At 34.7% G+C, this 24091-nt stretch overlaps 1 protein-coding gene across 2 annotated transcripts in view; it reads right to left on the bottom strand.

The window, feature by feature from the left end:
* The window catches only part of LOC115440803 (potassium channel subfamily K member 1), a 38664-nt gene that overhangs the window by 6944 nt on the left and 7629 nt on the right, over window positions 1-24091 (bottom strand). Inside the window, exon 2 of one of the 2 annotated variants that reach the window (XM_030165293.2) lies at window positions 22285-22389. In XM_030165293.2, coding sequence (XP_030021153.1) covers window positions 22285-22389 — 105 coding nt within the window. Of the gene's footprint in view, window positions 1-15312; window positions 16085-22284; window positions 22390-24091 lie in introns of those variants that run through there. The other variant, XM_030165284.2, reaches the window with a different exon arrangement.

The raw sequence follows: 24091 nt of genomic DNA, 5'->3' as shown, positions 1-24091 counted from the left end.
ATTTATCAACCCACCTAATTAATTTGGTATTTATGTAAATCCATGTCATAATGCACAGTTATCAATGCGTTTAAAATGATTTCGGCGTAGGCTAGTTAATAATAATTCTTTCATTCGTTAAATACTGTAAAAAGTTGTTATACATGATTAATCAGCTCATATTGTTCTACCGTTTCCAGCATATAAGTAAAATTCTCAAATATCAATGCGTTACATTGTCAAGTAACAGTTGTTACTTTACCTAAATTGCCTAGGTTAGGACCAGCCTAGCCGCTAGTTTGGTAAGATTAATTATCCGACAGCAGACAAGGAAATATGTGCCAGCCAAAACTTATCCCCTTTGTGTTAACTGATTCAAACAACAATGAGCACTGGGACTAGAGATTACGAGTAAATATTTTCCCGATGTTGTGGGATATGATAAAAGGAAATAAGGTTAATCACTTCGAGAAAGCCGATCTGCCAAGCTGGTCTAATTTGGCAATAATACAGATTTCCAGCTATTCACAAAGGTAGCTGAACGAATTAAAAAATTTATAATGCTGCTACATTTTATTAACTACAATATAATTAGTAAACCTTGTGAAATTAATTTTAGTGAAGAAGTAAGGTTGTTGACATGGACTCAAAAGATATAAGGCGATTTTATATTTTAAATTTGTTCAGCTACTTATGTGGCTGACTGTACATGTGGCTGAATTCAATAATAATGATTAAAAAAGGGTTTTAAATGTATTAAATAGTAACTAGTACTTATGTTGTAAGTAACTGCCAGCGATTAGTCTATTTGTGACTGTTGTTTCTTGATAACAGGTAATTTACAATCGAGTTTCTACCGAGAAATGCTTTTATTCTAAAAAAAACAATTTGCACGATATCCACTTGAATTTCAACTTTATATCCCGTCGGAATAAGAATAAAAACTTCGCGGACTGACAAGTTAGATTTCGTTCGGCGACAAACTTTAAAACTAAAGTTCAAGTAGAGAAGAAAATGATTTTTCAATATATCTAGCCGTACTTTTGCAACTCCAAAACTATTTATGACAGATATTTCTATGCTGTGACCCCATCGTAACATGTATTGGACAATATTCACATCTTGAATTAGGTCGAAATGAGGCATAACTGTAATTGTTTCTTTAGTTGTAACAATCAAACCTGCAAGTCGTAGATTTCATAGCAATTTGTTACTTGGCCAATACAATACTCGAGTGTTAGCATATATTGTATTTTCAACTTCTGCCTATGTCAAATAATCCGTCAAATTTCCTACTCAGTTAAAGCATCGGAGTGCTTGAAATCTCGTTAAATTAAATCAATTTATTTACTGAAAACAAGGTAACATATAATAATCAATAAAACTAGTTTTCGGATTCTGTCAGTTTTTTATATTTTAAGTTTCCCCCTTCGTTTCTAAGACTGCAGCCTTCATTGTCGCGGATTGAAGTGTCGGTCGTTCGATATGTCAGTTACCATATTTATCTATCAGCGACCATATATCCACCTACATTTTTCAATTTTACTAATTATAATCTGCATTAAATGTGCAATAATGTTTTACCGTTTCAATAGTATTTTTATATGGGTATTCAGAATTAAACTAGGAAGTTATACAAATATTTTCCAAGCAGAACTACTCGGGGTCATAAAAAATGCCTATTTCATAGCAAATAATAGGTATATAGAACTATGGGTTCAAGATGGGATAATTTCATAAACCAACAAGTATCACTATACCTCGTAGAAAAATATATTTACTATATAAAGTACCTATAGATTCGAAAGGAAAGCATGCAATTTGACCCCAAGTTGGCTTGTAGAAAGCGGAGCATCAGATTACATTAGATGTTTGTTTTGCTGCGGATATCAGGCGGGACTATATTTTGAAAAATATTTACATAAAGATTGACGTAAGAGAAATATCAATGGACGCATCGCTTCATTTTAGTTTTTTTATTTTAATTGTCTTTATATTGCCTAACAAAAATAAAACGTTTACCTACTTAATTTAGTTTTTATTTAGTATTTGTTTTACGACTTAGATTACATACAAAATATGTTTGTATTGTAAAATGAGCAATTTTAACATTGTCATGATTCCCTCTGAATTTCTGGGCATTCCGAAATTATATAACGTTTGCGACGAGGACGCAGTGTTTAATACTAAATATAACGTTATAATTATTTGGTAAACACGCATTGTTTACAAACAGATTTTCTGAATACGTTATAAATTCTTGTAGCTAATTATTTTTTTTATAAAATAAATATTTTTATAGACCTCAAAGTTCAAACAGGTTCCAAGAATGTTATCTCATAATTACATTTAATTACTGGTTATTGGCAATAAATTAATGATTGTTTCTATTAGCATATAAATAATTGTTTGAATATTTTTTTATTGTCGTAATGGCCGTGAACTCATTGATTGCTCTATAGGTAACTGTGGATTTTTAGTATAGCTATGATTAATCAGAACTCATCGAAATAAAACCAGTTATTAGATTTTATCACGTTTATTTTTATTTTATTTTCACCCTATATCTTCCATACGAAATAATAAAATCCGAAAACGAGTTTTATTTCGATGTCTAACATTCGCGTAAACATAAAAATTCATTAGTCATAACTCAGTTCCAAAATGGACGTTTAGATAATTTTATAATTCCCAAATACACTGTCGAAGTTGTTTTAATATCTTGTTATAAAATAACATAAAAATACTATAAAATACTGATCGAAACGAGAAAATATAAACTTAATTTATTGTTACTTAGCATTTTAATCACATCCGGAACTAATCCTTCTCAAAAGTTATAGTTTTTTCAGTAGTGTATTAGAACATGTTTTTACTTCTAGAAAACCGGTTCGTCAATTCGTTTCTAAGCAAAGGTCCGGTTATAAATCATAAGCAATTACTTGTGCCACTATAATGATGGGTACTTACCTATTATGAGAAGTTAAGTGTGGTTATAATCTTTTTTTGGCGCCGCGGGTGATAGGCTGTTGTGAAACGAAATTAAGGCTTCTGGAATTTGTTATTGTTAGAATAAATGAGTAGTCGTGATGACTACTACTAATGAATAAACGTGTTCCGATAGTTTGAAATCAATACTTAGAATTTGACCAATTACAGAATGGATTATTTCTGCAAACACGATCTATTTGTAGTAAATATGCACAAAAATGTGGTAAAGGAGATATAATTTATGTTGGTGTATTATAACATTTATTGGAATGGTCTGCTTAAACAAAGTGCGCTGTTTCGAACCCCAGGGCACACAGCTTTGAAGTTACGTGTATATTTTTTATCAATCATCGTTCGATTTAACGGTGAAGGAAATCATCGTGAGGAAGGCATGATGCAAGTGGCACACTACCCCCCGAGGCAATTCTTGTGCGCTTGGTCTCTACACCAAATGCACGCCCATGTATGGAGACACATTTGCCGCGACCCTAGGCGCACAGCTCGTGCGTATGCCTCTTAGTTGCTAAGTTCACATTGAGGTCTGTCTAAGGGTTTGTGAACATTGGTACCCGCGGTGATAACCACGGCAGTACCCCAAAAAAAAAAGTGACACACTACATTCCTAAGAATTCTTTATAAAAATGGAAGGTCTGTATTTGCCAACTCACACTAGGCCAGCGTGGTCGTCTCAATAGTAGGAGACCCGTGTCTAGCATTGGGCAGTGCATAAAATAATATAGGGCTGGTATCAAATACATAACATATATTTGTAGATGTGTGATGTTGTTTTGTATGTGCGTCAGCTAGATAGGTGCAGTATTGAAGATGTAATGTGGGGTCGATGCATTTTCCGCTCGATCTGTGCTAACGCCCGGAGCTAGGTCAAAAAACCAGCACACGAAGTCATAGGCGACGAGGGAGCGGGAGCATAAGCAAGCGATTTGGATACATGAAAACCTATACGTCGAACTTTTTAATTTCTTGACAAAATGGTAGATTTTTTACATAGGTAAATATATAATAAATACTTGCCTTGTTAACGATTTTTTTATACTAAAAATAGGTTAGATCTGTATATCTTTTCTTATTTTATTTTTAAAAATACAACAGATAATTGCCCGATAAGTGGTTTAAGAATATCGTTCGATTTAGCGACGCAGGAGTCGTTAATCTCGAGTGCCTAATATCTTATCGACTTTACGATGGACAGAAATTATTATCAGTTATGAGAACGTAATCTTTTACAACGAGAAGCTTGTTTCATTACATGATATTTATGTAGGTAGTTATAATCATCATCAGCCCTGTATCATTATATGTTGTCCCACTGCTGGGCACGGGTCTCCTCTACTACTGAGAAGGATAAGGCCTTAGTCCGCCACGCTGGCCTACCGCGGATTGGTAGACTTCACATATTGTCAACATTCCTATAAAGAACTTCTCAGGTATAGAGGTTTCCTCACGATCTTTTCCTTCACCGTTAAAGAAAGCGATAATTCACAAAGAATACACACATAATTTTAGAAAAGTCAGCGGTGTGTGCCCTTGTGTTTTGAACCTGCGGACGTTTGTCTCTGCAGTCCGTTTCAAACCCAACTAGGCTATCGCCGCTTATTATCGCCGGCTATAATGTAGACTGTTTAATCATTATGATTGTGTTGGACATGTTATTAATTATTATTAAAGACTGTCTCGGTGGCTTAGTTCTATTGCGTACACGTTACGACATCGCTCGGAGGTTTGAGGTTCAAATTCCGTATACCACGGTGATATTAGGGTTTTCTGCTCAGTAATAGCCTGGAGTTTGGGATTTGTGCCCGATATGGCGTATCACATCATGGGTCGGAACATGCTTGGCGAAAAGTGGGTGCCTTGGTTGCCCCTCTGTCTACCCCTTCAAGATAAAGACGTTATGTGCGTGAATATCGTTACAATAAATAGATATATATTTAATAAAAGTAACTAGTATGATCTGCTACAAATTTTATCGAAACCGTTTCAGGGATTGAGCTGTGAAAATTGTTACAAGAAATAACAAATTTAACAGTAAACCGCTCCGCTCATTTAATAAGCCTGGGCTTTAACGAGATTGTTCCCGGGGTCAGCCTATCTACCAAGGGGGTGTGTCAGATACGGCGCGTACATATTTGTAGGGTATACTACGCGTTTGACATTTATTAACCCGTTGCAAGTAAATGGGGCATGTATTGGAGAATTATTTGATAAAATGTAGGAACTTTAGGAATAAATACTGCGGATTTTCTGCAATATGTTTAAGAAGTGTGTTGTGGTGACCGTACGTTAGAATGGAATGCGGGCTGGAGGAAGATTTCTGAATTTGTCTATGCCTAGGCAAGAACTCAGTTTTTATAGTAGGTACCTAAAATAAGAATTTTCTAATAGGGATTGAAATCATACCGGCGATTTCGGATGGCCATGAGACAAAGTTCCGTGTGAACTCAAGATCTTTTCTATTTCATTAGAGGAGACTCGTGCACAGCTGTTAGACAGTATTCCTACATAGAATACAGGGCTGATATTATTCAATCTTCTTAAAGAATAACAATAATATTCCCGAAAATTCACATAAGGCAAATAAAACATTTCTATTAGAAATTAATAAGATATTAATAAAATAATTATACTCCTAACTCTGACTTTATAACTTTGCTATTGTGTAGCCTTGTTTCATTTCGGAGTATTGAGCTATTGACGCTCCGAGCCGAGGGTATTAATGTTCCACGATCAATCAAACGGTTATTTAGCTTTATAAGTTAATAATGGCTGCCAATTGACTACTGCCGGTATGCTCGTCAAGTATAGGAATTGAGAGTATAATGGATGTTAAAGGTTCCAAACTATATTTATGAACGTTGATAAAATCTAAATTAAATGAAACTTATCTTGCGAATATTATAAATTTTAAAGTTTATGTAAACATTAGTATGGTTAATATTTGACACACGCATAGACCATGTCCTGAATTAACATAATTTATATTATGCTACTTTTTAGGATTTCTTATGTTTACGCGAATGTTAGACATTAAAATAAAACTATTTTATGGATTTTATTGCGGTTGCTATATTAAGTATAATTTTCTCGGGCTGTTTCGTAGACTTTGCAGCCTTCGTGTTCACAGGGCGGACTAAGGTATTGGTCATCCGAAAAGTTAAAGCTACAATATCTACCCACATTTTACAATGAATTTTGTTTTTTAAATTTTGCTGTTCACGGTCCGATTTACACAGAATGAGCTCACAGTGTTTTGAAACGTCTTTCACGAGCACCTCATATTAAATAGTAGCCAAGTTCGCCAGGTATTAAGTAAACGGAAAATATTTTTGGTCTGGGCACGGCAAATAATTTGAATTGAATATTATAATATGGAAATGAGAGACGGTGTTTTTCCTAATGATCTTTAGGAATCTTTATGATTTTTCACTGAACCTAGAATGACGCTATACTCCTACCAAATATATCACGTAACATACAGCTAAATGTTAAAGAAATTAAATTCATGTATAAAACATTTACTAAAGTTTCCAGTGTACAAAGAAAAAAGTTACGTAACAAAATGTAAATTTACGTAAAAAAATTCTCTCAAGAATTATTCTTCGCTTTAGATGATTTTTAAATTATACTTAACATTAGATTTAAGTAAGACTGCTCCCCAAAGCCTATTTTAGTTCGATACCTCGCTTATATTATATTTTCTCGCGTTTCATTCGCGAGAAACGACTTTCTCGCTTCTAACTTCCTAAAATCATTATACCGGTCGATAATAGTCAGAAATTTTTATGGTAATTGTATGATGTTTTTCACTAATAAATCTTGCTGTTGTAATATTTTGTTCTTTTAAGTGCTTATAAATGACTCACTGTTGGACAAAGACTTAATTTAAAACTTCTCACGATAACTGAGATCGGATAACCCATTCCGCCGATCGAATAAGAGTTGCATAATACCAGAAAATCATTAAAACTTTGATCGGCATTTTCGATAGTGAAAACAGATCATATAATTCCAGTAGCTATTTAGGGACATATGATCTTGTACCTATGTTATATTTGTATTATGCTGGTGGTTGCATCCACTCGCTGTTATATCGTGTCACTTAGCAAATAAACTCAGTGCGATTCCAGCAATCTGACGTTTCACTAAGTCCTAGCGCGCACATATAACAACCTATTAGTCTTGAATTATGATACTAATTACGTGCTCTATCCCTGTACTGTTGTGTGTACCTATAACTTGCTGCCATCAGGCCACAGAAAATGGCCATATTTTTTTTTTCTTTCTTTCTTTCAAATTAATATTTGAGAATAGTAGAAATAATTGTATGCATTTGTGGCCAGTTATCAATTTCCCATCCTATATACTTATTTCTAGTCCAGGTTAAATTGACACGTAGTCACCTAACTTTTCGTTTCAATTAGATTACAGAGAGGTTATTTTATATGTGTCCGACCTGTGAGCCAATTCCCGAAATAAATCTAGCGATAATAATTAAATGTCCGAAGCAGACTAGGTCTAGAAGCCCGCGGCGATGCTCTATTTATATTCTAAGCGAAGCTACACCTACTTGTTAAGTTAAAACGAAATTTGTGCTACCAAATATATAAATAAGGTAAAAATATGTTTTAATCTCGTTTGAAGCAGGGTGTCTGCCGTCTGTCAAAGCTGTTAGAAACAATTTAATGTGTTTTATACTTATATGTGTGCTTACCCGCTGGATTCGATATATTTCTTAGACGGAAATATTATAACGCATAATCTAAGACCCTGACGGACAATATGAACTTACTTCAACGGGATTGCATCATTAATGGACGCACAAGCTTATGTCAGTGTTTATAAAAATAAATGTACGTACATACGTAACGAAATTGTTTTATGAAATTTTGTTACTGTCTTTTTTATTTTAAGATATACGTCCTATCAAATAATATATAGAATAAATGTATTAAGAAATAAAAAACAGACGAAGCATAAAATATCATAATAATATTTCTTAAAACTATTTCCTTATGTATATTTAATGTGAGAACTATTTAGGTATCACACCTTTTATATTATTAGCGTAGATTATTTTGAATACGATATCTTATATCAATAAAATGTGTACTATGTCCTAATGTGGAATATAAAATCATTATATTATACGAAATAATCTATATGAAAGTAATAAAAATACTGTTGTATTGTATTGTATTAATTTATCTAATTCTAGCTGATATTGTATCTGGCATAGTGGTTTACATATCGATGACACAAAAAATGTGTTACTGTTATACATCCGATCTAGCAACCTCTGGTAATCTATATATATAAATTTGAGTCCCTATTTCCTCTGGTCACGCCATCACGCGTGAACGGCTGGACCGATTTCACTATTTTTTTGTTGTGTTTGTTATTGTCAGGAAAAGGTTCCTATGAAAGAAAAAATTCAAAAAATTGCGCGGAAAATTAGAAAATTTAAGAAAACTTAACTAAAATATTAATTTTATATAACTGTCACTTGTTTGAAATAACTGTCAGCGATTGACAGAATGCGCGCTGCAAAATAGTTAAGACGGGACAACGTCTGTCGGGCCAGCTAGTAGTAAATAAATATTTCCAGTGATATAACCAACTTCCTTTGTAGTTCAGTTAATAATTTATAAGGCGATATTTACTCTGCCACATACGCAATTTCTATCAAATTGTTGGATTATTTTGTGTCAGGAACATCCCACGCCCACGCTCGTTGAAACCAGGCTACTAGGTTTCTAAATGCCAAAGGTCATAATTCCATAGACACCGGCTTTGCAGAATTCTAGATTCTAAAAATAGACTGTTGTGCGCGTCCCTCTGGTTAACAATGGAGATTGCAGGCTTATTGTTGGGAATTATGAAACTTAAGAATAGATGCAAATTTCGTAGATTAATTTCAAAGCGTCTATAAATAGGAACAGGATAAAAGAAAAAATATGCTTGACGGCGATAAGTGAGGGAAAAATTATTGTAAATTAGAACGTCCAAATTTGTCCTAGTCTTCAAAGGGAGCGTGGGACATTGATATTATTCATCATTTACGAAATGTTTTTAGAATTTACTCCAATTCATTCGATAGAAATCTATTTCGGGGTTTATGTTTTAAAAATAAATAAACAACTTTTATTCTATTTTGGGAATTTTGAAAATTAAGTTAATTACAAGGGAAATCCGTCAAAAATGTTATTTATGATAATACAAGAAATATTTTTAGAAATTACTTATTCTCGTTTAAGAATTTCTTTCATGTTTATTTTTTTAACAAAATGAGACGGCCATTTTGAATATAGTTGTTGACATTTCTGTCAAAAGTCTAGCATAGGGATTAGGGTAAGTGATCGTTATTGTTAAAATATCGATATTTAAAGATTCTCACAAAATATAGATATTCGTAAAGTTTTTGCTTTTTGGCGATGGCCACCAGTAACAATAGAATTAAGTATTTAAAATAAAAGAGTAATATTGAATGATACTTGTTGTATGGTATTATATTGGGTCGACATTATTTTGTTATTATTATGATACTGTGTTCATGTCCGATATTTGGCATAATATTATAATTTAACGAGACATTATAGTAGCGATATTTTTATTATACTATTGATCGTATCATCGATAAGGATATATTATGATTATAATATCGCCCATCTTCAGAGATAACCTATATTCATATACAAAACGACACGGATTGTGTGGTCTTTTTTTCTGCCAAAGTATAAGAGCGTAAACGTTGCTCAAGCGTAAAACAGATAAATGTTTAATATTTAAATATGTATGCCTTCTTCATAAAACGATATATTTAAACATCACTACATAGTATAAAACAAAGTCGCCTTTTATGTCTGTTTGTATTTAATCGATTTTCTCAGAATTTACAGAACGGATTTGTATAAAATGTGTTATGAAGATAGTTTAATACCCTGGGAAGATTATACGCTACATTCTATCGCGGGAGCGGATATAGCGGGACTTTTATTCCGGAAAACTCCGTGTCGAGAGCGAAGCCGCAAGCAAAAGCAAGTCACCTATAAATCACAGTTATGTCATAAAACTGTCAGTTTATTTAATAACTTGACCACCCTGTCAGTTTAGCAGTGTTGCCAGTAGCGTTTCCGGCAACAACTAAGAACGTCTGCGCTGTTCCTAATTTTCCTTGAGCCTTCTCCGCGCGTGTAAAGAATTTAAGACCCAGTGGCGAATAATGAAATTTTCTAAAAGGGAACCCGACATAATATATAAGCTCTAGGAGGTATGTACATATAAATGCGGTCTGCAAAACCTTTTAATAATAATTTAGATTCTACATATACTGTTCATTCAAAGGAAAGCCGGTAGGAATCGGGTGGTATGTCCCCTTCGCCACTGGTTAGACCAAAAGGTTTTGAAATTATTGGTACTTATATTAAGTAAACATTGTATAGATCGGTCAATGATCACAACACGCGTGGATAGTGAAAGTGCGTACTCAAGTCGCGCCCTGCGATAGCAAGGTCTCATTCGTACATTGTATTTTGATACTACTGTGATAATGCCTTACTAATGTGTGTTATTAATTGTCTAATCACTGTCAATTAATTTCTTACGTCCAACTCCTTGAGATTGATAATAAGAGAGGACATTTTACATCAATAGGGTTTTATTTTCTTGTAAGGAGACGGGACCTAAATATAGTCCAAATAGAGACCAAAGATAAACTGTGTTCCTTGTCGGATGCCAGTACCTGTAACGCTGGCCTGTCTTACTTCATGTATATTGACTAACCCGCAATGTGACACATCAGAACGAGCGTCTCTACCGTCTTTCCACGTAAGCACATATACTTACCTATAATATGCCCATAACTCATCACCGCAAATTATTTGCCTGTCAATCTCATGAAATGCTAATACATTATAACATCACTCTATGTGATTTGTTTAAGTTATATCTACATAATGTCTAAAGGGCTTTTTTATGACACTACGTTTATTAGCCTGGCAAAGGCCGGCCTGTACAAACACACCGGGGTTTTGGGTGAGCGTTTTAGGCACTCGCAACCCTTGAAAATTAAGGCCCATGCTGAGGACATCCTAATAACGGGATTACAAACCGCGGCTCGTGATGGTCACTGGGAGAGTATGATACATCAACGATTAGGAAAGTATAAACGGCTTGATAGCATCCAACTCACGTTCCAATAAGAGAAACCTTGCATTTGATATGCAAAGATTGGTTCAAACCGTTCATATAATTATCTCGAACAGTTTGCCATGAGTTACACGTGTCGTTATTTTAATTTATTCTTAACTTCAGAACCAGTATCCGGTGATCTCAAAATTTTTGACGACTTCCTTAATCAACATTCAAAAATCATATATGCCTGGGAGCGTAGGCGATGGTTAGCCTTTTATGGGGTAGCAAGATCTATATTTCAAATCAATACTAGTTGTTGCTCGTAGTAAATTACCGGAATAGAAAGTAGCTTATATGCTTATCCAGAACATGGCCTATGTGTATGCCAAATTTCATACAAATCCGTTCAGCGATACTTCATTATTAGTAACTTGTATATAAATACTAATCACCAAACTGTGTAAACAGAAATTGCTTACCCAATGAGCCTTTTAATTTGATTTGGGGAAACGCATGTTAGGTAAGATCGGCTTAGAGTCAGGGTCATAATTAGAGGACTTAGGTGTCTTTTGGCCTTGAGGAGAGTGGATAGGTGTTGAATATTTTAGCTGGACGAGAAATGTAAGGCGGTGAAATATAATATTTCCATGAACGTAGTGATAGCTATATTACAGTGGTTTGTTAATACTTTATCCTTTTTACCATTGATATAAATAGAGATTTTAAAAAGTTATAATATTACAGTGGTTTGATAATATTTTAATAATCTTTTTTAATCATCGATGAAAATAGAGATTTTGTAACCTACGAGCTCGCGGCTCCACCCACATAATAAGTCTCTCTCACTGCAAAAGTCGTATATATTTATAATTTAGTAAGAACAAGAAGTACTTAAAATGGACGTTGTTTATATCTCTATGGTATCATAACTTACGGAGTAACCTCTGTGTCGTAACTCCCAAACAAATAAACCGGTTCTGGCTAAGAATGTTTCATATAACAAGAATTCAAGAGTTTAATGTATACTCTGTATTAAGATATGAATATTGGTCTTGGATAACGGAGTTTAAAAGGAAATTTCATTCCATAAACACCTTACAAGTTGAAATCAATGTTTACGAATCGAAGGGGATGTGGGATTCAACTCTTGGTCTTAGTTCCATGGCTTAGCTCCTATTTTTAACACGTAACCAACTCGTGATGAATTTATTTTACTTTGATGATACTTTAAACTTATAATATGTGTTTTAGATAATGGTTAATAAAATATTGATAGAAATTTATTTGGTAATTAAACTGATGTTGCTCTAGTAATCTTAAGACAAATATGTAACGTCGATTAAATATATATATTGTATTGTTGCTGGTGGTAGGATATATTTTATATCCGCCCGCATAGCAACCACCATAAGCAAGGTGTTAAAATCCGCCATAGTGGCCCACGTAAGTGTCGCGTTCCGGGATCAACCTGTGTATATTTAGTTCCAACAGGCCGGCATAATTGTGTCAACTGTTGAGGGGTAATCATCTCTCGTCAGACGACCTTCTATTAGACCACTTTCCTCAGGTTAGTGAGGTCACTTTGCAGTACACGTATAAAATTAATAATAAATCTGTAATAATGTGACTGCCTCGGTGGCGTAGTTGTATTGCATGTCCGGTACAATAGCGCTCTGAGGTCCTGGGTTCGAATCCCGGGTCGGGCAAAGTGATATTTGGGTTTTTTTGCTCAGTATCAGCCTGGAGTCTGGAATCTGTGCCCGATATGGCGATAGCCTCTCGCCCCCTATCACATCATGGGACGGAACATACTTGGCGAAAAGTGGGTGCGCTAGTTGCGCCTCTGCATACCCCTTCGGGGATAAATGCGTGATGTTATGTATGTATGTATGTAATGTGTAATATCTAATATGTTAGCCAGTTTAGTAGTGTTTACTTATTTATCTAGTGCTTGATAACTGGGTGTGTAAGTTCAATAAATAAACATAGATAAAAAAACATCGCCACGGCAATTGTGATCTTTGCTTTGAAATAAAGATTCCTGGTATAATAGTAATATATGCTTCTGAAGATAGAAAGAAAATACGTTTATTGCGGTAACTCACACTAAACATAAATTATAAGTATTAACAGTAATTATACCTAATTATAGTAATTTAAAATAAAAGGAAAAAAAACGACAAAACACTAAACGCCTAAAAGGTACAACAATACAGTACGATACCTATTGAACAGTTGTGTGAGTCCGCAAGGGGTCCCATCTCAGCTTAAATGCTGCAACATGGCAAACGTTGCAGCGCTGGTTTTCAAACGATGCAGTAAATATACGAGTTTCATGTCTGGATAATATTAAGCAAAGGTTATTGTCAGTTAGTGTGGCACACCTGTTTACTAATGACTTTATGTTAGGTCTATTTCAATAAGTCTTTCAGATTTTTGTTCCATTTAACTTATTTTATAATTACACAAAAGTAAACAACTCAATTAGTTAATGACTCAGCATTCTTTAACACAAGCTGTAATCGAAATTAGCATGTTTGAATGCTATATGACTTTGATTTTTTTTACAAGCAAACAATTGTTACATTGCCATTTTTTCTACTGAATATAACAGTAGTAAACTTTAGTATGCAGGAAACGTCGAAACGTGGGAAGAAAATTAAAATATAAAAAACCGCGATAAAAAACTGAAAACTGGTTTTATTTCGATGAGTTTGTCTCGAATTCTTAATAGAATGTTATAATCAAGTTAATTTCGATTTAATATTTTAAAATTTTATCTTAACATTTCGACGGTTTCCAAGAACAAAATTTCATCTGCAAAATGCTTTAATTGCAGTATGAAGGTTTGGAGTTAAGTGAAAATATACTTAATTTTCAATTATTAATTTCAAAACTAATGATTGTTTCAAAAATTAATTACATTTCTATTTTGAGGTGAGTAATTGATAATTACATTTTCACTTAACTCAAAATCTTCATACTGCAACTAGAGCATTTTGCAGATGGTATTTTGTTCTTGGGGACCATCAATTGTATAAATTAGTAGTGTTTTTATCCAAGTAATTCTTTCTACATTTCAATAACTGTTGTTATTGCCCACGACATAAGCGTGGCTTAATGTGGGTTCACCTTAAAGCCAGGTCTCATATGTAAACAGTTATCATCATTAACTTAATATTCGAAAAGAACTCATTCACTAAAACAGCCGGTTCAAAGCTCAAATTACCATAAGAATTTTAAACATGCCAAGTCATTGAGCGTGGGCTGTCCCCACCCACACCATGCTTTCAACCAGAGATTGCCGGTAAAACCTGTTGCTATGGAAAATTTGGGAACACCTTATATTCACTATGAAGCAACCGCCTTGAACAGTATTAGATCGATGCAAGATTATTTTTGTATAATCACACGTTTTAATTTAAAATAAGTAATCGGAAATTATCGTAAATTTAAAATTGATTTAATATTTAATTATTTTGATCTTCATATTGACGATTATATTCTGCGAGTTAAAAATATTGAGGTCAATATTTTTTATAAATTCACAATTTTAAATGCTATTAAACAAAATCAGCTTTAATTATTTTAAAATACGACTGCTTTTATGTCTATAACATTAAGCATACATAATTTTAATAAATCTTAAGTACCTACATTGAGTTAGGTTTTACGTACTGTAATAGTTATTTTAAACTAGGTATTTACCTATAATCGTAAAAAAAATGTAATATCTTTAGTTGCATATATTGAATTATACGAAATGTAGTACAGTCAAACATAACAGTAAAACAAAAAAATATATATAAATATGTATGAAGATAACACTGCATTAGAAAACATAAATTAGTTAATTTACATATTAATAATTTTTAATTAACACTTAACCTGCTGTAATTTGAGATAGAATGTCATTTTAACAGCAATATAAATTTTATGACAGCTTGCAGTGCTGAGGTGCCGGGCTCGATTTCCGGGTCGGGCAAAATGATATAGGGTTTTACAACTCAGTATCAGACTGGAGTCCGGAATTGGTGCCCGATATACCCCCTATCATATGGGACGGAATACACACGTCGGAAAGTTAGCGCACCAATTGCGCCTCTGCCTACCCCTCTGGTGAGTGTGAGTCTGTGTGTAGTAATTGAATTAACTTCATATGATATTTAATTAATCGTTAACTTTATAAATTACCTGTGATGTTTGGATGGCGCATCATAAAGTCTGTTTTGGCTCTGATGACATCCAATCTGATCTGGTTCTCTAGCGGTGCTTCCAACGCCGAGAACACCAGAGCACCCGAAACCAAGTAGGCCGTATAGAACACCACGTAGATCAGCAGCAAGCAGGTAAACCTCGCCTTTCCGAAAAGGCGGGTAGTCGCAAAGAGCGGTTGGAATGGCGGATTCTCTTCTTCGTACAAAATTTCCCTTTCAACGACCATTTTCTTCGGATAAGGAAACAACTGACTGTGAACAGTCATGTCGTCGTCGCTTCTACCAGAACACATGCTCCCGTAAGACTGTATACGTGTATACTTTGGCTTCTCCATTTTTTAAATTTAATTCACCGTCAAAAAGTTTCAAATTAAAAAGTATCTAAATAATATATTCAAAAAAGATTGTTCATGATTCTAAATTCAAAAACACAGAGCGCGGATTGTCCTAAATCGGCTTGTATACAGTCACACACAGTTCCGAAACACAAACCGAAAATCCCGGAACGTCAGGGATCTTGGTCAACTGTACTTGAAGAAACGTTTAGGATGATTAGGTTCGAAAAACAACGCGAATATCTCCGTCACATTCGTATCACGACGACAATTTTCAAGTTTGAGTATCACCATTTTGATGCATTTTAGTTGGATCGCGTGAGAAATTAAATATGGCGGACGCCTTAACTTTTTAACTAATGGAATAGCGACTGTCCTACACTACGCCCTGTGACTAACTGACCGTCTGTGGGCTGCACTCGAACACTTAGCCCGTAACCGCTATCTTCGTGGTGTTGTCATTCCTTGTTTGTAAATACCCCGAGATTGATAACGTCAACGATAAAACTCTTTCACAATCTGTATAAATCGATAGATCTTTGAATTAATGACGTTCAAATGCTCAAGTATTGTATTATTGTATTTGAAATTTGACGATTAATACCAGTGGATAGCTGCTTGGGTTGCACTGTATATTTTATCTCATGGTGAGTTATGTATCATTTGGTGTTTTGTGGTGTAAATTTATAAGGCCTATGTCAAGAATAAGACATTAGGTGGTTTACAGCAATGTCTATTTTTGGCCATCTAGCAAAAGTATTGTTAATATTTGAATATAGATAGGGATTGCTTATCACCATAATTTTAACACCTCCATAACTAGGCCGATTGTTCGGGAAGGGACCTTAATTTACAGTTGGGCCTTAAACCTCATAAATCAGGAAGTATTCTAAACATTGTGTAAATTTTTCATAATAATTTAAGAAGAAAACTTACTTAATATTTTATGTCTAGTGGAATATTTATTTATTAGTAACCTTTAGATTAAATATAAATTTAGTCCACTTTACATTAACTAACAAAAGATAAGATAGATAAGACTATAAAAAGTGATAATGTCACGTCTGAATATAATGCGGAAGATAATTATAGGTGTTTATTTATAATAATATTCTTATTACCACTGCCCTGAGGTGATCCGAAGATAGGAGGACATGGAAACAGCTCGTCATCGACTTTGTCAAGCCGTTTCAAGACGGACACTACCTTCAGTAATAAAAAATATTATTCGTAAGATTTTAATACGTTTAAACGCTTTGCTCTTAAGGGATCCGCTAAAGATTAGAATAGATCGCGTTTAAAATTAGAATTATTTATTAACATTCATTAAAATTAAACTGTTTTTCGGATTTTATCGCGGGTTTAATATTTTGGTTTTCTCTCGACGTTTCGAAGACTTTGCAGCCTTCATGGTCACGGGGGGGACTGAGGTGGTGTTCATCCGCAAAGTCAAAATTACAACATCTTCCTACATTTTACAAATATACAACTATTTTAAATTTTAGCTGTTGGTGGTCCGATCTACGCAGAATGAGCTCACATTGTCTTGAAGTTACTGACCGTTCCCATTTAAATTCTGTTTTTATGGACACATGGGTACTAGTTTTTAGACCAAGCAGTTTTTTTTCTATAGAACCGAAATAATGGCGAGCCGGTCACACCTACACATTATATAACTACATAATAAATGCCAGTGTTATAATATATCTACGAAATAATCGGTGATAGTTGTACCATATGAGATCCGACTATCTATAATGTATAACAATTTACATGTTGAAATAAATTATTTCATTTATCGACTGACATAATTTTTATTAGCTTCTGATTGCTGCTTTACCTGTGCAAAAATCTTATCTCAGTATTAATTTCTCGTAACATGCTTTTCCGGGATACAAAGTCTCCATACAAATTTTAATACATATGTTGTAAAAACTACGTCCAAAACCTAATTAGTAATTTATGCGCTAACAAATATTTAAATATGCTGTTCTTTAAAACTATTTACTCGTCTTATTATGTCATAGGCGGTAATTACTTACCACCTACCTACTTGCTAGGTTACCTACGCTTTAAAAACCTGCGTCTAACCTAAAACTGTCAAAGACAAAGGAGTCAGTGTAAAAGATTTTCCACCGAGGGTGTAGCTGTTGCAAGGCCCAGATAGAACACTTTCGTCTGTACCGACCTTGCTATTCCAGAATTCTTCAATTGCTCTTTGCGGCGAATAATAAACATTTCAATAAAATCTTTACTTAATTAGCGATATTGTGCTGTAGCCTGAAGGCCTAAATATATTAATATAATAATAATTATTATTTATAATCATATTTATCGAGACAAAGCGAAGGTGTACCGACAAATTATTTAGGCCAAAGGATATATTACTCTGAGACAAAGAAGTTGTCTATTAAATCTAAATTTGATTATTAGTCCATTAATTATTCCACTTCTACGTACAAACGTCATATTAATAAGGATATCGTGAGCAACTTTATCTAGCTCTTTACACTGTTTTTAATCAGTGATAAAAATACTATCAAATATTAATTACGTGTTTAAGATCGAATGTTCCATATTACCCGATATCTTTGTATCACCAATAGTATGGCAACACTCGCGTGTATCTAGTTGTAACTACTGGATACTCGATACGCTACAGTTAAAGTTCATCTACCCACTTTACGAACCAGTGCATCTGATGAGAAAGGGAAATTCCTTAATGATTGAAATAGGTGAGGAATGAGGATAATGCACTTCAACGCAAATTATTATAAATCAGTTGCATTATAACACTTATTTATTAGAGATACCTTCTTACCATACCTATCTGTGTATTACGTATTTTTTTTATTGCTTTGAATGGCGAGAAGAGCTTGCATTTCGCCTGATGGTAAGCGATACCACCGCCCATAAACAAAAACACCATCCAACACCTTGAATTACAAAGTATTGTTTGATATTCCACTGCGCTCGCCATCCTAAGACATGAGGTGTTAAGTCTTATTATGTCCATTAGTTACACTGGCTACAATGTCCTTCAAACCAGAACACAACAGTGACTACACACTATTGCTTGGCGGCAGAAACAGACATCGCGGTGGTACCTACCCAGGCGGACTCTCACATATGAGAGACCTACCACCAGTAAAAACTTATGATACAATAGCTAATAATAACCACGCTGATGGGATTAATTTGTTACCGTAAGCTGTGGAAATCACACATGGAGAAGTTGCTAATTGGGCTTTATAAAAATTTGCAGGAATTTGACCCACCAGTTAGGATTTACGTCAGATAAGCGACCCAAGTTAAAATCTAGGCCAAATTGTGTTTGTTTTGCTTGAAAAAGTGTGATGACCTCGCATTTCAGTGGGATATGAGAAAGGAGAAGATTTAATTGTCCTCTTAGTGGATATAGGCCTCTATAATATATTTAAACTGTGAACAGTGTTGTTGGTTACATGTTTATTAATGCAGTACATGTGTAATTTTACCCTTTACTTATTTAATGTGTAACTGTTTTCTGTTCCTTTTGAATAAAATAAAAAAAAGCCTGATAGTCATCACTCTTAATTTATTTGATCAAAATTAGTAATAATTTATTCCGCAGCTTAAAAACTCAAGGGCACGCACCTCTAACTTTTCTAAAGTTATGTGTGTCTTCTTTGTGAATGATCGCTCACTTCCAATGGTGGATTAAATCATCGGGAGAAAACGTGCATATTTGAGACGTTTCCGTAAAATTTCGATGGTATTTGAAGTCTGACAATTTACAGTAGGCCAGCGTGGTCGACTGAGGCTTAAACCCTTAAAACTCAAACTAGGATTTTTGGCGAAAATATTTGTTATTTATGCTTGATTTTGGCACAATATTAGTAGAAGTAAATAAATAAGTAATTTCATTTAGTAATGCGATGTCAAAATTACTCTATACCAATACAGGGATAATATTATAAACAATTTATTTACGTATAACCTTAATTACGGCTAGTTATAGTTTAATACAAGAAGCATCATATTTATCTCATCCATCTATATATAACCACTTTTCCCACTTATATTACAATTATAGCAAACAGCCCAGAGCCTCGCTTGCTTTTATCCTCTTGAACGAATGGCTTCCACTTTCATTATAACACAAGAGCTTTCTCGAAACTCGTACATAATACAAATGGGACAGAAGTAGTGTTGCCAGTTATCTTGATTTAATGGAATGTCACGTATTTCTGTTTTTTACTATATATTGCGCTGGTAATATGAGGTTTTTTTTAAATGCCGGTAAAATGACGAGACCAGCTTGCCGTTGGCCTGATGGTAAGCGATACGAGCGCCCATAACCAGTAGAACCATTGTCCAACACTTTGAATTGCAAAGTATTGTTTGGTATTCCACTGTGCTCGCCATTTATTATGTCCAGTAGTTACAATGGCTACAAATTTCTTCAAAGCGGAACACAACAGTGACTACATACTGCTGCTTGGCGACAGAAATAGACATTGCAGTATACGTGTAGGATATAAGTAGTTGTAGCATGTCATATGAAAGAGTTTGTTGTAATTTACCGCTTCATTATTACACCTCCCCAAATTATTACATTACAGAAATGTCAAAAAGGCGCTTAAAGTTACAAAGCTTTCTTCTCTCGTATCTATCCTTATGTCACTCCAATGTGGGGTAGAACTCCATTATATTTCAATCACGTTGCAGAAAGTATTTTTGTTTTACGATTGTCGGCATTCCTGTGATCCAACCCGAACAATTCTTGTTTTACCATATATGAGAAACAAACTCAGAACCTCCCTTATACGCTGCTAGCTAAGAAACCTATCAGAATAAAAATGTGACGCAAAATTAATCCCAACTCTCATCGATATTGCTACGTCATTTCCAGCATTGTGGATTAGTTGATTAAACCGTCCTCCGGGCTTTTACAAACCGGGTCACCTTTGTTACCCTGGAAATGGGTTTCCTTTTACACAACCCGATCAAAGGGACGTGTGGGTTCTCTAGATTATAATGGCAATGTTATGTTACGTACATAGACTTCTAGAGAAACTAGAATACAGCGAAATCTTCGAAGTTTCTTGGTAATTTGTTTGGACATGACATTTATGTTGAGATGCGATTAAAGTTGATCTATGCTAAAAAAAAAATATTTTTTGGAAACTCAACATTGTTTTTGAGTTTGGAACATGTGTTTTCTTTTTCGAAATACAACTTTTTAACATGTTTTGAAACATGGACATGGGCATGGAATTCATCGAAGTTTGCTTTATTGTGGCATACCTAAGTAATTTTTACACTAATTACGAAGAATCTACGTCTTCGCTAGGTAAGCAACTCTGCGAAAGCCACACATTTACTGTTCTCAAGCCCAATTAGTTATCACAGTTGATATGGGTGACGTACTGATAACACTAGTACCTATGTTACGAACTATGGGTCGTGGCTCGATCTCATTAGATTTCCTTCTGATTGGACGCGCGTGTTAATGTCCTCATTATCGGGGAGCTACTTCAATAGATATTTATTGTAGTGGGTCTACGTCCAGCGCACATTACACGTTAACGGTACCTACTTCTGACGTCTAAATATAATATAATATACGAAGAATTTAACCATGATTAAAGTTAAAGATTATGGAAGTAGGCAAAATGGATATAGAAATGTTGTTTTATAGGCATTGAATTTCATTTTCGCGCATGGTACCTAGATAGAACAACGACAAACTAATTAAAATGGATATAACGCAAATCCTGAAGTGCACTCAATTCATACGATAAAAATCATAAGTAAGTATGTGAATACTACAAATTGTAGATATAGATTGTTACCAATATGCGTTCGGCCTTAGTGTTGAACAAGAATTCACGTGATTGTATATTTATATCTAATGTTTATTGGTAGTCGCCTGGGCGACGTCTCGCCTCTATATAATGTTCTATAAGAAACCTACATTAGATAATTGAATTATCTCTTCCGTGTTTACTAGGTATTGCGAATTAATTTCTAACGTCACATAATCAGGTCAGGGAAACGCCAGGCCATATGACTTATTTCCTTAGAGTTATTTACAAACAGTGGCATGGGGTGGCGGAAGAAGCCTCACGCTTGCTAGGAGCACAACTTGACTCTCCTTTGGCCGCCGAGAGCCACGCATTACTTAAGGCTATCTTACTTCTTGGCAAATCTTATCTTACTTATATGCTAAAGAGTGCGAAAATATTTCGAGGTTTGTTAGGAGTAAACGCAGAAACAACTAAATGGATTTGGTTGAAATTCGGTACACGGGTAGTCCATGCCCTAGATTAACACATAGACTACTTTTTATCCCGGAATTTGCTTCCTTGGAAAATAATGTAATTTATTATCTGATCTTTTATATAGATGGCAATGGCGTCGCACAACACTTAGTCGTTCTTAAACATAAGCTCACGCTTTTATCCGCGAAGGGTTAGAAGATATAGCTAGTGCCATATTTCGCCAAACTTAGACCCGTCACATAACGTTATAGTGAGAGACCATTGTCATTCATTTGTCACAAAAAACCGTCTTCATCCCGTTGCCTTTCCTTTATTTGATGATTTTCTAGATATTGATATGTGACTTACCTTTAACACAGGGGTTGTCTTTAAGGAAGTCGTTCTTGATGATAATCATCTTCTGCTGGAGTTCCATCTCCAGCGGCTCCTCGATCGCTTGGAACACTGATGCACCTGATAAAAATACGAATTATATTAATTACTAGTTGACCAGACAGACGTTGTCCCGTCTTCACTATGAATTTGATGCGCGCATTCTGTCAATCGCTGACAGTTATTTCAAACAATTGACAGTTATAAAATTAATATTTTTGTTAAATTTTCTAATTTCCCACGCAATTTTTTGATTTTTTTCTTTCACTAGAACCTTCTCCTGATGATAACAAACACAACAACAAAAAAAAATAATTATAACAAAAACTTAAACCGCCTTCAAAAACCACTCAAAACCAAAAAATAACTTCACATAACAAGTATATATTGGATACCAATTTTGGAGTCGGTGCCTAATTAAAATTGCTAGTTAGCTATATTTGTTGCATAGTCCATCTATGAGCTAAATTTCTTTCAAATCAATTAAAAGGAGTAGGTTTGCGTGTACTACAACATACACAGTGAAAGGTGTAATACCAAGCACATGTATGGTGTTTCATCTTTTTATTTCCTCTTTTTTCGAGGCAGGGAGTGTAATACACCCACATTTGACCAGCTATATGTAACAGGGGAAGAATTTGGGTAGCGTACAGTTCACAAATTTAAATATTTCCTTAATAGCTTCCACTTGCTGTGCTGCGGCGATGTGTTTATCTCCAGTGACGATCTGACTTGCTGACTTTGTACGCTGGCAGCACATTGTTTTCGTATATTCGTTAATGTATTTATCTAGCTTAACTAGCAATTTTAATTAGGCACCGACTCCAAAATTGGTATCCAATATATACTTGTTATGTGAAATTATTTTTGGTTTTGAGTGGTTTTTGAAGGCGGTTTAATTTTTTGTTAAAATTATTTTTATTTTTTGCTTTTTTGTGTTAGTAAAAAATAGACCGTCTCAATGGCATAGTTGTGTTTCGCTGACGATACGACTATCGCGCTGAGGAGTTACACCTCTGAGTACCACTGAAAAGGGGAAAAGCTGTGATGCTATATATATGTATGTAAGAAGTAGATTCAAGCAAACCTAACGCAAAAACAGAACTGATATTATTTGGCTCACAGTACAACTATCGCGCTGTGGTGTTATACCTCTGGCTACCCCTGAAAAGGGGAAAAGGTGTGATGCTATATACAGGGTCATTTTGTAACCCTAGACTTAAATTTAACTGCGAGAAAGTCATCTTGAAAGAAGCAGTTTACTATAAGTTACTTTAACCTAAGGTCAAAAACAAAAAAGTCAAATTTTCAAACAAAATAAATATTCAAATAGTCATTTTATTTTTACACACCCTTTTGCCACTACTACTATACTAGAATTCGTCGGAGCGGCAACATCGCACACAGTCATTGATAATATTATGCTCACGCACACGAACGAGTGATGCACACTCGGAGCGCAAGGGTAGTTCGTCGCACCGCGCGCCGCGCCGCAACCGAACAGCTGATGTCGGCGTTTTAACTACCTAGGATTTTGTGTCGTGCCACATCACTCAATCAACAATTAGACCAGCAGCGACGACGCTACGCCGACGTTACAAAAAGACACATACCTAAACATCATTATCATCATCAGCCACATAAAGTCCACTGTTGAACATAGGCCTCTCCTAAAGATTTCCAGACGGACTTGTCGAAAGCTGCCTGCATCCAATGTGTTCCCGCGACGTTTATCAAGTCGTCTGTCCACCTTGTAGGTGGACATCCAACGCCAACATAAACA

The sequence above is a fragment of the Manduca sexta genome, chromosome 19 (genome assembly GCF_014839805.1).
Source record: "Manduca sexta isolate Smith_Timp_Sample1 chromosome 19, JHU_Msex_v1.0, whole genome shotgun sequence".
In the NCBI taxonomy this organism is placed as follows: Eukaryota; Metazoa; Arthropoda; class Insecta; order Lepidoptera; family Sphingidae; genus Manduca; species Manduca sexta.
This window is presented reverse-complemented; position numbering and strand designations above follow the sequence as displayed.